General features: G+C 43.7%; 1 protein-coding gene across 1 annotated transcript in view; it reads right to left on the reverse strand.

The window, feature by feature from the left end:
• The window catches only part of RMND5A (required for meiotic nuclear division 5 homolog A), a 67,336-nt gene extending 61,103 nt beyond the window's left edge, over positions 1-6,233 (reverse strand). The window contains exon 1 of the mRNA XM_007533898.3: positions 6,092-6,233. Coding sequence (XP_007533960.1) covers positions 6,092-6,233 — 142 coding nt within the window. The remainder of the gene's footprint in view (positions 1-6,091) is intronic.
• Between the last annotated feature and the right edge of the window lie 10,629 nt (positions 6,234-16,862).

Genomic DNA, 16,862 nt, shown 5'->3' on the forward strand with positions numbered 1-16,862 from the left:
AGGAAGGAAATGTAATTCTAATAGGCATCACTGGTATGATAAAATATTTGAGGGGTTAGTGTGATACCCTAGATTTTACTTTATTCATTTCAAATTCTTACAAGAATGTTATCACAATGTACAAAGCTATTGTATTTATTGGCAACTCTAAAATATTAATCCTCCAATAAAGGAAAAAAAATGTTCAAAAAAAAAGAATGTTACCACATGAGCTCAAAGCCATATCCAAAAACACTGCAAGTGTGTCAAATGGAGTCATCACTCTATCAGGTTGTGAGGAACCACTAGATCACTGGCCCAGACCAATATAGTCAGAAGCCCTAAAATTTTTTCTTTAAACTTGAAAACAGGGTTTTAAATTCAGAATCCAGTACTGACTTTTGAGGAGGATATATGTAAGATTCCATATAATACCCACATCACATGCAGAGAACTTTACAAATCATTTGCTTTGAAAATACCATAACCCAGGGGGCCAGGCAGTGAACACAGAGTACTAAGCACAAGGACTGGAGCAAGGATCCTGGTTCAAGCTCCTGGCTCCCCACCTGCAGGGGGGAGATACTTCACAAGCCATGAAGCAGGTCTGCAGATGTCTTTCTCTCTCTCCCTCTCTTCTCTAAATTTCTCTCTGTCCTACCCAATAAAATAGAAAAAAACACCACCAGGAGCAGTGGATTCATAGTGAGCCCCAGAGATAACCTTGGAAGCAAAAAACGAGAGAGAGAGAGAGAGAGAGAGAGAGAGGAAAAAAAATATCATAACACAAATACCAACACAAGATGTTTTATCACACATAAGAAAAGCATAAGATTTTATTTTGGTCTTTACAGTTATTTATCTTTCTTTCTTCTTGTCTAATCCTGCTTTGATTAATTTAATCAGAGCACTACTCAGCTCTGGCTTATGGTGTTGCTTGGAACTGAACCTGGGATCTCACAGTCTCTGGCATTCTTCCCCCCCCCCATAGCCATTATGTAATGTCCCTGCCTCCACACCTTTTTCTTTTTCTTTTTTTTTTAATGACTCTTTAGTCACTGCATCCTAAAGAGTTAAAGAAAATCAAAGAGATACCAGCAGAAGACTGAATTCTGACAGACAAGAGGGTAATAAACACTAGGTTAAAAAGGAACATACAAGGGGCCTGGTGATGGTGCACCTGGTTGACTGCACATGTCACAATGCACAAGAACCTGGGTTCGAGCCCCCTCTCCCCATCTACAGGGGGAAATCTTTGCGAGTGGTATATCAGTGCTGCAGGTGTCTGTCTCTCTCTCTCTCCTTTTTAAGATTTTTTTATTTATTTATTAGAAAAAGAAGAGAGAGAAAGAACAAAGAACAGACATCAATCTGGCACATGTGCTGCTGGGGATTGAACTAAGGACCTTATGCTTGAGAGTCTTGTGCCTTAGCCAGTGCACCACCACCTGGACCATTCTCTCTCCCTCTCTATCACCCCCCCCTCTCGATTTCTGGCTGTCTCTATCCAATAAATAAAGATAATGAAAAAATAAAAAATAAGAAAAAGAAACATAGTCATTATGGAAAGCAACATGGAGATTCCTCAGTTAACTAAAAACAAATTCCATATGACCCAGCTATTCCACTCTTAGGAATTTACCAGAAGGAAAAAAAAACTTCACTAATTTGAAAATACATACACACTACCAAGTTTGTCACAGTATTAGTTATAATGGATAAGTGCTAGAAGTTTCTAATTGAAATTGATACGATTTCCAGCTGCTCATCAACAGCTAATGGATAAAGATGTGGTACAGACACAAAAGAAAATACTATTCAACTATTTTTTTTATTATCTTCATTTATTTATTGGATAGAGACAGTGAGAAATTGAGAGGAGGAGGGGACAAAGAGAGGGAGAGAGACAGAGAAGACACCTGCAGCACTGATTTACCACTTGCAAAGCTTTCCCCCTGCAAGTGGGGACCAGGGGCCTGAACCCAGGTCCTTGTGCACTGTAACATATGCACTCAACCAGGTGTGCCACCACCTGGTCCCTTCTACTCAACTATTAAAAAGAGGAAATACCACCATTTACAATAGTCTAGATGACTCTAGACAGCATTATGCTTATTGGAATAGAGAAAGATAAACACCTTTATAAGTTCACTGATAGGTCCAATATAATGAGAACAAATGAACTAAATAAAACAAATATCACTTTTTAGATTAAAACTGATTAGCTATCAGATAAGGGGTAAAAGGGCATAACTATAAAACGAATGGCAGGAACAGATTTCTAGTGGTGACTGTAATGTTACGTTAGTTTATTTCTATTGATATACATCTGAAACCTACATAAAGCTCTAATGCAGGAGTCGAGCGGTAGCGCAGCAGGTTAAGCGCAAAGTGCAAGGACCGGCATAAGGATCCCGGTTCTAGCCTCTGGCTCCCCACCTGCAGGGGAATCGCTTCACAGGCAGTGAAGCAGGTCTGCAGGTGTCTTATCTTTCTCTCCCCGTCTATCTTCTTTCCCCATTTCTCTCTGTCCTATCTAACTAACGACATCAATAACAACAACAATAACTACAACAATTAAAAAAAACAAGGGCAACAAAAGGGAAATATTAAAAATATTTTTTAAAAAAAAAAAGATATAATGCAATGCTACTTCAATTTGAAAAACTGGGCCAGGGTACACAGCACAGGCCTTACATTTAAGAGGTCCCAAGTTCAATGTCAAAGCTGAGCATACTATGCTAAATAAATAATACATGTAAGTCACTGAATCAAAGTATATAGCATGGCTATAAATGTGGTTAGTACTCCTCAGACCATAAATTCTCTTAAAATTTCCCTGATAGCAAGCAAAGAGTTCTAAAATAAATTCCTGCTTTGGCAATTTCTCACAATTATAAATTTATGTCGCTGGAATTTTCTGAGAAGCAGCTCATAATCAACTGCTCCCATCGATTAAGACCATCTCTCCCTCTGCCTCCCTCACACCCCCCCTCACCTCTGTCATGGTAGAAAAGTATTTACTACTTTCCATGTTCTCCCTCTCAAACTTAGCCTGTTCAACTACTCAGTCTTTGACCGGGTGCCTATAAAGAAAACGTTCTTTCCATTTCTCCAAGACTTGACTCATTACTAACTCTCATCCTTCCAGCTTTTAACAAGACAAAGATTTCCTCTACCATGTGGTGGAGCAGGGAACACCTTCCACCACAGAACTCAGTTAAGCAGCTTTGGCTTTGGGCCTCCTTATGCTTCAGCTGGCATCTATTTTTCATAACTCCCACAGAGTTTGCTGACTTACAATAAGCACATACCAGTTGACTGGCTCTTTTTCTAAACTCCTGCCATTTTCATTTTCTGCTGGCTCTGTAGCCCTCCACTCTCCAAGAAAAGTACTAGCCAAGAGGAGTACTAGTTTATGCTTTAGCCCTACAGTCCCCTGCATACATCTTCAGTGATCTCCACTCTACTGTAGATACCAGAAAGCCATCTTAGATCTTACTGTTCTCCCAGACTCTATGTCTTCTGTTACCATTAAACATTAAACCCATGACTCTCTTTTCACTAGGCTTCAAGTTTTTTAAAAACATTTATTTATTTCCTCTTGTTGCCCTTGTTTTTTTAATTGTTGTAGTTATTATTGTTGTTGTTATTGATGTTGTCGTTGTAGGATAGGACAGAGAGAAATGGAGGGAGGAGGGGAAGGCAGAGAGGGGGCGAGAAAGACACCTGCAGACCTGCTTCACCGGCTGTGAAGTGACTCCCCTGCAGGTGGGGAGGCGGGGCCTCGAACCGGAATCCTTAAACCGATCCTTGCGCTTTGTACCACGTGCGCTTAACCCGCTGCGCTACCGCCTACCGCCTACCACTACCACCCGACTCCCTCGGCTTCAGTTTTATTTCACATATCCAACACCAAATTCACTAGAAATTCCAGGACTCCCACCCCCACTCCACTGGTAGTGCTCTATATCTGATCTGATCATTTTTCCATATTAGTAGTTCAACTTTTTTTTTTTTGCCTCCAGGGTTATCCACTGCTCCTGGAGGTCATTTTTCCCATTTTGTTGTTACCCTTGTTGTCATCATCATTATTATTATTGTCATTGCTGTTGTTGGGTAGGACAAAGAGAAATGGAGAGAGGAGAGTAAGACTGAGAGTGGGTGAGAAAGACACCTGTGACCCGCTTCGAAGTAACTCCCCTGCAGGTGGAGAGCCAGGGGCTCAAACCGGGATCCTTACGCCGGTCCTTGCACTTTGCACCACCTGCGCTTAACCCGCTACGCTACCTAACCCCCAGTAGTTCAACTTCTGCCTGCACTATACTATCCTTGCAGATCTGTCTTCCCTACAATTCAAAAGTGATGCTGGAGCCTGGGGTAAGAGTGAACTGAGCCAAGTCTCATACTGGGTTCAATTCCAGCACCATATTACAGCACCATGGACGCAGGAGGGGGCGGTGAGAACTCTCCAGAAAAGTGTGTTCCTTCTCCCTCTCTCTAAGGATATAAAATGAAAAGTAAAATAACTGGGCCAGGGAGACTGTGAGGCCTAGTACAGAAAAATCAAGTAAGAAAAAAGAAAAACAATCTGCTGTTTCCATAACGAGATGTTAAAAGACTCCCCTACCATGAGACAAATATTCAAGAGAAGCAGGCTACTCAGGGAAGGTGTGGAAAGAAAGAAGACAAGTCCCCCTAATGTCCCTGTCCTCAACTCACCTGCCTTAAGTACCAACACTTCATTGCCAGCCACCAAACCTTAAGTTTCTATGAATAAGCTCCACCACCACAACTTTGGACAAACCCACTAAATGAAGTACTTTACTTTTTGATCTAAAGACATCGTAACTGCGGGTAATTTAATGTAAAGACAAGACTTTACAGTTATGCTAAAAAAAAATTTTAAAAAAACTTTTCCCAACTAGCTTCCACAAGTTGACTCTGGCAAAAATTATCAACTTCTAGGGCCTAGGGCAATAATGAAATAACTTAGGTAAAAAATTTAAAATTTTTTTTTAGATTTTTTTCTGGGAGGTTGGCGCAGTGGATAAAACAGACTCTCTGGAGTCAGGCGGTGGCTCAGCGAGTTAAGCGGAAGTAGCGACCGGCGTGAGGATCCCGGTTCGAGCCCCCGGCTCCCCACCTGCAGGGGAGTCGCTTCACAAGCGGTGAAGCAGGTCTGCAGGTGTCTGTCTTTCTCTCCTCCTCTCTGTCTTCCCCTCCTCTCTCCATTTCTCTCTGTCCTATCCAACAACATCAATAACAACAATAATAAACACAACAATGTTAAACAACAAGGGCAACAAAAGGAAAAATAAGTAAATAAATATTTTTTAAAATTAAAAAAAAAACAACACTAGACTCTCAAGCTTGAGTTCAAACCCCGGCAGCACATGTACCAGAGTGATGTCTGGCTCTTTTTCTCTTTCTTCTTATCTTCCATACTAATAAGTGAATAGCACCTTTAAATATATATAAACTACAGGGGGGGAAACTGTCTTGTGCAAAGAAGATACGTAAAAGCTGTTGGCAGGAAGGCCAACTTCTGCCACCGTCCGCCTTAGGAGAGCTAGCTGCCTGCTGTCGCTCGGTCTGATCGCGGGTCACATAGGAAAGCTGAAGAGTTAGAGGAGTCAAGTCAGTCCCACGGCGGCGCTGCCTCCACACAGCACTGACACGATGAAGGTGCCTGTGCAGCTGACGGTTCTGTTCACCCACAGCTAAGAATAACACTCAACTTTCTAATTATAAAAGGGAGGGGGGAGAGAGAGCAAACCCCCCCACCGCTGCCAAGAATTTAGGGCAGAGGAGGCGGCGGCGGCTTTTCTGCACTCATAATCTGAATCACTCCACCCGAGTCCCCTGCAACCCGCGCGAGGCGACCGCTGGGACCGACCCCAAGCACCTCCAGCCGGACTGGAGCCCACGGATCCCGGGTGGGATCCCGGGTGAGATCGCGCTTCCTCTTAATGAGTTAACAACGAGCCGGGGCAGGTTTGAGGGACTCCGAAGAGGAGGAAGCAGAGTCCCAGCGAGCGATCTGGGCGCCCGGGGAGGCGCGGGGCCCGAGGGCGAAGGCGAGGCCCCAGCCCGGGTGCCCCCGTCCTACCGTGGCTCTGCAGGATCTCGTGCTTGAGGCCGCCCGTGTAGTCGATGAGCTCCTCCAGGCCGCGCTCGCACAGCTGCCCGTAGCCCGAGAACTTGTGCAGCACCTTCTCCAGCTCGCGCTCCACCGTCACGCACTGATCCATCCCGAAGGCGGCGGCGGCGCTCGGCTCCCCGGCGCCCGGGTGTCCGCAGCCGTTCGGCCCGGGCCCGGCCGAGGCCGCGTCCTGCTCCTCGTCCCCCAGGCGGGCGGCGGAGGCGGTCCACACAGGCGGCGGGCGCGCTAGCCGCGGCGCCACGGCTGCCCCGCGCACCCCGTGCCCGCCAGCCCCATGGCGCCCCGGCCCCCGGCGGCTCTCCGCCGCTCCGGCTGTCTCGCCCCCTCTCGGCCCCGCGTCCTCCGCCCCGCCGCTCGGAGCGTTCGGATGCCCGCGACGCCGCCGCCGCCGCCGCCGATTGTTTTTGTTTTCACGGGAACCGACTGATGACCTGGTTCTCCCGGGCGGCACCAAGCGCGGGCGACCCGAGGGGAGGGGGCAGTCATCCGCGCCTGAGGGAAGGAGGCGGCGTGGGCCGTACCAAGCTCGTCCTCGAGGGGGTGAAGCCCAACCCGCTCGGGCGTGGGCGTCCGCTCGCGCCTCCTCCCTCAAAGCCTGGGCGGCCCCAAGCGGTAGGCGTGCAGGGGAGAGGACTTGGACGGAGCGAGGTCCCAATTGGCCAAAAAAGCTAAATAGGGAACTTTGGAAACGGCCCCAGAGCACAGAGAGCGCTACAACTACGCACTCCGTAAACAAGAGGGTGGAAACCGTCCCCCATCACCCCGCCCAGAAGCAAAGGATGCGAGCCAATGGGCGCTGGGAATACGTAAGAGTCAAGTGTCCTCCAATCCCCAGCCGAGGCTTAAATCCTCAGCCAATCTGGGTCTAGGGGCGAAACCAATAGGCTCGCTGTTGGAGGGGGGTAACTTGGAGAGCCTACAGGGAAGCGCGTCACTTCGGGAAAACCTGGAGGGAAAAACAGACTGGAATTAAGAGGGCTGTTTGCGTAGGGGCTGTCAGTTCAGTTCCCGGCCTCTCCCGGGAGTGGGATGCGGATGTCTCATTCCGAAGTTTTGAAAGACGCACTGGTCGGCCCGGATGAGAAACCGAGCCAGGTGGGCCGGGGAGGGTGGCACCTCGAGCAGGAGGAGGCGGCGGCTTCGAGGTAGCGGCGCAGACGGGTCAAGGCAGCCGCAATTGCTCCGTGGGCATCTCCACCTGAAAGCCTTTCCAGTCTCGTCTGGGCCTCCTTGGCTCGTTATTCCAATGAATCGGATTGAATTACTAATTTTTGCATGAATCCTTTGCCCCACTTGCCTTGGCGCCTCCAACTTTGACCCGCTGGCTCAATGCACCAACTTTTTTTTTTTGACATTCATTTATTTATTCCCTTTGGGTTTTTTTTTTTTTTTTTTTTTTTTTTTTTTGCTCTTGTAGTTATTGATGTCGTTGCATAGGAGAGAGAAATGGAGAGGAGAGAGGGGAGAAGAGAGAGACACCTGTAGACCTGTTTCACCGCTTGTGAAGGGACTCCCCTGCAGCTGCAGGTGGGGAGCCGGGACTCGAACGGGGATCCTTACACCGGTCCTTGTGCTTTGTGCCACCTGCGCTTAACCCGCTGTACTACCACCCGACTCCCAATGCACCAACTTTTTTTTTTTTTAAGCCAGAGCACTGTTCAGCTCTGGCTTACGGTGGTACGGGGGGATTAAACCTGGGACTTTGGAGCCTCAGGCATTAAAGTCTGTTTGCATAACCATTATGCTATCTACCCTCCACCCAATGCACCAGCAGCAGGCAAGTTGCACTTACTCTTCCTTGGCTTGCAACTTTTCCCCTAAATTTCCTAAATTCTCAGTGGCCTCCTCACATTCTTCAGCCTTACCAGACTAATGCAGACTCATCCTTGTCCCGCACTTCCTTATCGATTGCTATACTATGTTGATTTGATTATATCCTTTATACCACCATTTATCGTTTATCCCTACAGTGTCATGAATCTCTATTTCTTTCAGAGGGGTTTTATAATAAGAGTAGACAGTTTGTGTAAGGCACTCAACATAATTCTTGAATTATTTTTTTAAGTTTCTTCTTTTATTGAAGTAATCCTAAATATTCTTCAGAAGCAATTCAAAGCACACAACAGTACAAGAGAAGTATTTCCTGTGTCTTCTACAAACTTCTTTGAGAACTATCGAATCCTAAGGACTAGACTCCAAGTATAAATGATTTCTTAAGATGCCTATGGAAGATGTCTTTATGGGCAAAATTCACACACAATTTTGTGGTGTCTTAAATGTTAGGTATTTCTAAGGTCCATGAAGGGACTTTAAAAAGGGGCACAGAAAATTTAAGTAAAATGTCAGTTCTTCTCTCAGACTTGCATTAAGTCCTATCCTGCAGCCATTTCGTTATTTAAAATAATGCAAGCATGCTAAATGTAAAAAATAAAAACTCCTGAATCATTATAGGCCATAGAAAGGCCACTTTTTAATCCCTGGGCTACCCTAATCAGTATCTTCCCCACTACCTACATTTTCAAATTCTAGCTCTGTTACCTGACTTACCTAGTGTACAAGTTAGTCACAATTGCCTATCAAGCACCTAGTACTTTCACACACCTTCATCCAGATTCTTTCACACTTTCGTTGTAAATTAAGCACTGTTCATGCCTTCTCAATTCCTCTCTCTCTCTCTCTCTTTTTTTTTTTTTTTTTAATATTTTACCTTTACTTTATAGGACAGAGAAATTGAGAGGGAAAGGGAGTGGAGGAGGGGAGAGACAGAGAGACACTTTCAGTACTGCTTCACTATTCCTGAAGCTTTCCTCCTGTAGGTGAGGACCAGGAGCTTGAACCCGGGTTCTTGTGCATCCTAACACCTGCACTTAACCAGGTGCACTACCACCAGGCCTCTTCTCAGTTCTTTATTCACAGCTCTTCAAAAACTTACCTTTCTCCATTTAACAAAGTTTTAATCCTACTTTTTTTTTTTATTACAAAAGTTACTTAACACGGACTAGGTTCAGGGTTCAAGGCCCCAGTCTCCACATGCAGAGAGAAGCATCAGAAGCAGTGAAGCCATTCTCAGGTGTCTTCTCTCACACTCCTTATCTCTCCCTCCCCTCTCAATTTCTCTCTGTCTCTATCCAAAATAAATAAAATATTTGAAAAATAGATTTGATAACTTTGCTTCAGTTTCAGTAAGAAAATGTACAGAACTCTATATCTAAGGAAAAAGATGCAGTGGAGGAGGGGGCCTGTGGTGACAACTGACTTCTTTACCGAACATGGTCAATGTTTATACTCATTCCAAGGTTTCTATCATTTAATACTATTTACTCTTACTACCACCTTTCCATAATTGTTCTGTTGCCCACTAGCTGTCATCACCACACATTCCTCTGTCACAAGATTCATCAAGGGGTCAAATGCCCATAGTATTCTTTGTATATGTCTGCCACCATTTAATTTCAGACGACAACTTTTGGCCATATTTTTTTTTTCAACTTGACAGCTTTGCTCAGGGTGTCTACTCCACAAGCTCAGAGACGTCTTTCAAACAAAATTCCTGACTTCTCTCACAACCCATCCCTGAATTTAACTCTTGGTAACTTCTAGAATTAGCCTGCACTCTTCAGTGTGGTGTTCAACACCTGTATGTGACTATTTAAATAAAGTTTAAAATGCGGTTCCTGAAATTGTACTAACCACATTCCCAAAATCAATAACTACACGATTGGTGGCTACTGTGTTAACAAAAAATGGTCATTTGCATTGCTGTAGAAAGGCTTTTGACAACAGCCAGTGTTTGTCACAGTAAAAATACTCAGTAAACTGGAATAGAAATGATCTTTGTTTATTGGTTTTTGTTTTTTTGGTTGTTTTTTTTAACCAGAGCACTGTTCAGCTCTGGCTTATGGTGGTGCAGGGGATTGAACCTGGGGCTTTGGAGCCTCAAGCATGAGAGTCACTTTGCATAACCATCATGCTATCTACTGTCTGCCCAGAAATGATCTTTCTAAACTTGTTTTTTTTTTTAATTTTATTTATTCATTCCCTTTTGTTGCCCTTGTTGTTTTATTGTTGTAGTTATTATTATTGTTGTTGTCATTGTTGGATAGGACAGAGAGAAATGGAGAGAGGAGGGGAAGACAGAGAGGGGGAGAGAAAGACAGACACCTGCAGACCTGCTTCACCGCTTGTGAAGCGACTCCCCTGCAGGTGGGGAGCCGGGGTTCGAACCGGGATCCTTATGCCGGTCCTTGTGCTTTGCGCCACCTGCGCTTAACCCGCTGCGCTACAGCCCGACTCCCTCTAAACTTGTTAAAGAATACAAAAACCTGGCAAGGGGCAGGCTGTGGCAGACCTGGTTGAGCACACATGTTCAAGCCCCTGGTCCCCCTCAACTACAGAGGCGAAGACTCAAAAGCAGTAAAGCAGTGCTGTCAGTGTTTTTCTCTCTCCACCTCTATATTCCCCTTCCTTCTCGATTTCTCTCTGACTCTATCCAATAAATAATGTAAAAGTCTGGCCATAGGAGATAGTATAGTAGTTATACAAAAGACTCATGCCTGAGGTTCTGAGGTCCCAGTTTCAATCCCTAGCACCATCACAAGCCATAGCTGAGCAGTCCTTTGGATAAAACAAATTACAGCTAGGGAGTCAGGCGGTAGCGCAGTGGGTTAAGCACAGGTGGCGCAAAGCACAAGGACTGGCATGAGGATCCCAGTTCGAGCCCCCAGCTCCCCACCTGCAGGGGCGTCACTTCACAAGCTGTGAAGCAGGTCTGCAGGTCTGTAGGTGTCTGTCTTTCTCTCCCCTTCTCTGTCTTCCCCTCCTCTCTCCATTTCTCTCTGTCCTATCCAACAATGATGACATCAATAACAGCAATAATGACTACAACAATAAAACAACAAGGGCAACAGAAGGAAATAAATAAAAATTAGAAAAAATTACAGTTAACATCATATTGGTGAAAGATTTAATACTTTTTCTTTTATTTTTGTTGTCACCAAGAGTTATCACTGGAGCTGGGTGCCTGCACAGCAAACCCACTGCTCATGGCAGCTTTTTTCTTTTTATAAAGCTAGAGAAAAATTGAGTGGAAAGGAAGGAGAGAGACAGAGACAGAGAGAGAACTCTTCAGCACTGTTTCACCACTCATGAAACTCCCTTCCCCACTGTAGGTGTGAATGGGGGTCTTGAACACAGGTCCTTCCACATGGTAATATGTGTACTGAGGAGCAGGCAGTGGTGCCCCGGTAATGTGTGTACTCTTATCAGATGTGCCACCATCCAGCCCCTGAATACTTTTTTCTAATACGTCTTGGGATGTTTGCTATCATGACTTTAGTGAAGTGACTGGAAGTTGTAACCACTCTGATAAATCAAGAAAAAGGAATAAAAGACAAGCACATTGAAAAGTTTGAAATACAAGACCGGGTGGTGGCGCACCTGGTTGAACGCACATGTTACAATGCACAAGGACCCAGGTTCGAGCCCCTAGTCCCACCTGCAGGGTGAACGCTTGGCAGGTGGTGAAGCAGTACTGCAGGTCTCTGTCTCTATCCCTTTCTATCTTACCCTTCCCTCTTGATTTCTGGCAGTTTCTATCCAATAAATAAAGATAATGAAAAATGGAAAGTATGAAATAATACTGTACCTATTTCCCAATGATATTAGTGTTCAAGTAGAAAATAATATATATATATATATATATATATATATATATATATATATATATGACCCTAGAACTAAAAAAGTAAGATTAGTAAAGCCACAAGGTCAACACACAAAACCTAACTATATTTTTATATACTAACAAATGTGAAAATGGACATTTAAAATGCACTGTCATTGGGCCAGGCAGTGGCAGATCTAGTAGAACACATATTACCAATCTCAGGGATCTGGTTCAAGCTCTGTTCCCCATTGGCTGAGATGGGGGTGAAGAGGAAGCTTCACAAGCACTGAACCAGTGATGCAGGTATTTCTCTCCCTCTCAACTTCCCCCTCCCCTCTCAACTTCTCTTTGTCTCTATTCAAAATAAATAAACAACCAAAACTGTCATTTACATTTATTCTAGAGAAAATTAAATATTCAGGTAGATATTTGATAAAACATATAAAAGATCTGCATTCTGAAAAACTCAAAATGCTGGTAAAAAATGAAAGAAGATATAAATCAATGGGATAGAATTAAGAATTCAGAACTAGGACCACACAAATGTTCCCGTGATTTTTAACAAAAGTACAAAGGAAAATCATTAAAGAGAAGACAGTCTGTTCTGCAGGGGAAAAAAAAAAAAGGAGTGATTTCAGTATTTTTCACAAGCCTTAAAAAAAGGGAGGAGGGGGAGTCGGGCGGTGCAGAGTGTTAAGCACACGTGGCCCGAAGCAACAACCGGCATAAAGATCCCGGTTCCAGCCTCCGGCTTCCCATCTGCAGGGGAGTCGCTTCACAGGCAGTGAAGCAAATCTGCAGGTGTCTTTCTCTCCCCCTCTCTGTCTTCCCCTCCTCTCTCCATTTCTCTCTGTCCTATCTAACAACGACGATATCAATTACTACAACAATAATAAAACAAGAGCAACAAAAAGGAAAATAAATAAATATTTTTAAAAATCAAGCTCATGATAGCTTAATTGGTAGATCACTGAACACAGTGCTTGGGGTTTCTGGTACACTTCATGTACTGGAGTGTGTTCTGACTTCTTTTTCTTCTTTATGTTATCTGAAAATTTCATTTGCAATCAAAAACATAAATATTTTAGGGAAAGATAGAAACATAGTGGGGGTATCGATCAGCCTTTCAATGTCCATGTCCATGAAAAGTATCCCATAAAGATTTTTGGTCCATACTCCCAAAGGGGTAGAAATATTAAGGGAAGATGACCAGAGGGTTCTAATTCCAATTCCATCAGGATAAGAAGAGGGAAAAGGAAGGATATTCAGAAGGAGTGATGGGTGTAGGTGTGACCTAGAAAGGAAGAGAAGGCAGGACCATAGAAAAAATGGGCAAACATATATAAATATAGATACACAGTTATAGAAATGATGGTCGACCCGTATCTATGACCTTGGGAAAACTACAACAGTTTCCAATTGAGGGAATGGGGACAGAACCCTGGTGGTGGGAACTGTGTGGAGTTAAACCCCTGTTATCAAATAACTTTGTAAATCAATAATAATTTTTTTTGGCCTTCAGGGTTATCACTGGGGCTCCATGCCTGCACTAAGAATCCACTGCTCCTGGCAGCCATTTTTTTTCATTTCATTGCATTAAATAGGACAAAGAGAAATTGAGAGAGGATGGGGAGATAGTGAGGTTATTTGTTTGTTTACTTATTTACTTATTTATGAGAGAAGAGAGTGAGAAAGACCCAGAGCATCACTTTGGCATATGTGATTCCTCTGGGATCAAATTCAGGACTGCATACCTGAAGTTCCAATGTCTCATCCACTGTACCACCTCCCAGGTTGTAACTCACGGAATTTTTGTGATGGTTCTAAACAGGAAACAACCCAAAAACCTCTCATGAGGTCAGTGGTTAACCAACTGTGATATATCCTTGTCATGGAGTAGTACTCAGCCATAAACAGCTATCAGTAAGCAACAAGCATGAATGAATCCCAAGGGAATTATTACTGAATGGTAAAAGCCAAACTCCGATATTTCTACAGCATTCTTTTATTAATATTTTTTTAAAAGATTTTATTTATTTACTCATGAGAAATGATAGGAGAGAGAGAGAAAGAAGTAGACATCACTCTGGTACATGTGCTGCTGGGGATTGAACTTGGGATCTCAAGCTTGAGAGTCTAATGCCCTATCAAGTGTGCCACCTCCCGGACATTCTTTTTTTTAAAAAAAAACTTTTGTTTTACTTTTTTGCTGCTTCTCCTTAATATCTCTCTCTCTCTCTCTTTTTCTCTCTCTCTCTCTCTTTTTAACCAGGCACTGCTCAACTCTGGTTTATGGTGGTGCAGGGGACTGAACCTGGGACTTTAGAGCCTCAGGCATGGGAGTCTGTTTGCATAACCACTTTGCTATCTAGCCCTGCCCCACAGCATTCTTGAATGACAAATAGAAACAGAGGACAGAATGAAGGTTGCCAGGGATTAGAGATAGTAGGAAAGATAGGATGGCTATGGTTACAAAAGGGTAACATGAGGAATTTCGTGATGGACCTATTCTGCATCTTGATTGTGGTAACCAGAAAATTCTGCACACATAATGAGATATGCATGCTCACATACATATACACAAATGCACTAATAAAAGCAGGTTAAACTGGTGGAAAATTAATTTAATCAATTGTAGTGTTGATGGGGCAATTTTAATTTCCTGGTGATGATATTGTGCTATACAGAATCTCTATGTTATTTCCTTTTTTAAAAAAAAGGGAGTCGGGCGGTAGCATAGTGGGTTAAGCGCACATGGCGCAAAGCACAAGGACCGGCATTAGGATCCCGGTTCCAACCCCAGGCTCCCCACCTGCAGGAGAGTCGCTTCACAGGAGGTGAAGCAGATCTGCGGTGTCTTTCTCTCCCCCTCTCTGTCTTCCCCTCCTCTCTCCATTTCTCTCTGCCCTGCCTAAGAATGACAACAATAACAACAACAATAATAACTACAAGAACAATAAAAAAAGGGCAACAAAAGGGAAAATAAATAAATATAAAAAAAGTTTTTAATCATTTTTATTTATTTTACTTGTTATTGGATAGAGCTAGAGAGAAATTGAGAAAGGAAGGGGACAGAGAGATGGAGAGAGACAGAGAGACACCTGCAGCCCTGCTTAACCACTTGTGAAGCTTCCTCCCTGCAGGTGGAGACCAGGGACTTGATTTTGGGGAGAAACAGAAAACCAGAGTGACACTTTTCACTCTGGTACATGTGCTGCCAGGGATTGAACTCAGGACCTGATGGTTGAGAATCCAATGCTTTATTTATCCACTGTGCCACCTCCTGGGCCACCCCTAGGCCATTTTTTTCCTTTTTTTTTTAAATAGGATAGGACAGAGAGAAACTGAGAGAAGTGGGGAGATGGAGAGGATAAGAGAAAAATAGACACTTGCAGACCTGCCTCACCACTTGCAAAGTGACCTCCCTGCAGGTGGGGAGTGGGGTCTCAAACTGGTATCCTTTATTTTTTAATATTTATTTATTTATTCCTTTTAGTTGCCCTTGTTTTTTTATTGTTCCATTTATTATTGTTGTTGTTATTGGTGTCATTGTTGTTGTATAGTACAGAGAGAAATGGAAAGAGGAGGGGAAGACAGAGAAGGGAAAAGAAAGATAGACACCTGCAGACCTGCTACACCGACTGTGAAGTGACTCCCTTGCAGGTGAGGAGCCGGAAGCTCGAACCAGATTCCTTTTTTTTTTTTTTTCTATCCTTGGCTTTTTAAAAACATTTCTCCTCTCATGCCTGAGGCTTCAAAGTCCCAGGTTCAATCCCCTGTACCACTGTAAACCAGAGCTGATCAGTGTTCTGGTAAGAGAAAAAAAAAAAATTCTTTATTGGGGAATTAATGTTTTACATTCAACAGGAAATACAATAGTTTGTACATACATAACATTTCCCAGTTTTCCATATAACAATACAACCCCCAATAGGTCCTCTGTCATACTTTTTGTATTCTTCCCCCTACCCCACCCCAGAGTCTTATAATTTGGTGCAATACGTCAATTCCAGTTCAGATTCTACTTGTGTTTTCTCTTCTGATCTTGTTTTTCAACTTCTGCCTGAGAGTGAGATCATCCCATATTCATCCTTCTGTTTCTGATTTATTTCACTTAACATGATTTTTTCAAGATTTTTTTTTAAAGATTTTTATTTATTTATGAGAAAGATAGGAGGAGAGAGAAAGAACCAGACATCACTCTGGCACATGTGCTGCCGGGGTTCGAACTCAGGACCTCATGCTTGAGAGTCCAAACCTTCACCACTGCACCACCTCCCAGACCACAAGATTTATTATTATTATTTATTTTTCTTTTTGTTGCCCTTGTTGTTTTGTTGTTGTTGTTGTTGTTGTTGTTACTATTGTTGTTGATGTCATCCTTGTTGGATAGGACAGAGAGAAATGGAGAGGGGAGGGGAATACAGAGGGGGAGAGAAAGAGAGACACCTGAAACGACTCCCCTGCAGGTAGGGAGCCGGGGGCTCTAACTTGAATCTTACGCCTTGAGCTTCGTGCCATGTGCACTTAGCCCACTGTGCTACCGCCCCACTCCCTTAACATGATTTTTTTCAAGCTCCATCCAAGATCAGCTGAAAATGGTGAAGTCACCATTTTTAATAGCTGAGTAGTATTCCATTGTGTATATATACCACAATTTGCTCAGCCACTCATCTGTTGTTGGACACCAGGGTTGCTTCCAGGTTTTGACTATTACAAATTGTACTGCAAAGAGCATATGTGTACACAAATCTTTTTTGGATGGGTGTGTTGGGTTCCTTAGGATATATCCCCAGGAGAGGAATTGCAGGACCATAGGGTAGCTCCATTTCTAGCCTTCTGAGAGTTCTCCAGACTGTTCTCCACAGAGGTTGGACCAATTGACATTCCCACCAGCAGTGCAGGAGGATTCCTTTGACCCCACAACCTCTCCAGCATTTGTTGCTGTTACCATTTCTGATGTATGACATTCTCACAGGAGTGAAGTGGTATCTCATTGTTGTCTTTATTTGCATTTCTCTGACAATCAGAGACTCAGAGCATTTTTTCTTG

The sequence above is a fragment of the Erinaceus europaeus genome, chromosome 3 (genome assembly GCF_950295315.1).
Source record: "Erinaceus europaeus chromosome 3, mEriEur2.1, whole genome shotgun sequence".
NCBI classification, from domain to species: Eukaryota; Metazoa; Chordata; class Mammalia; order Eulipotyphla; family Erinaceidae; genus Erinaceus; species Erinaceus europaeus.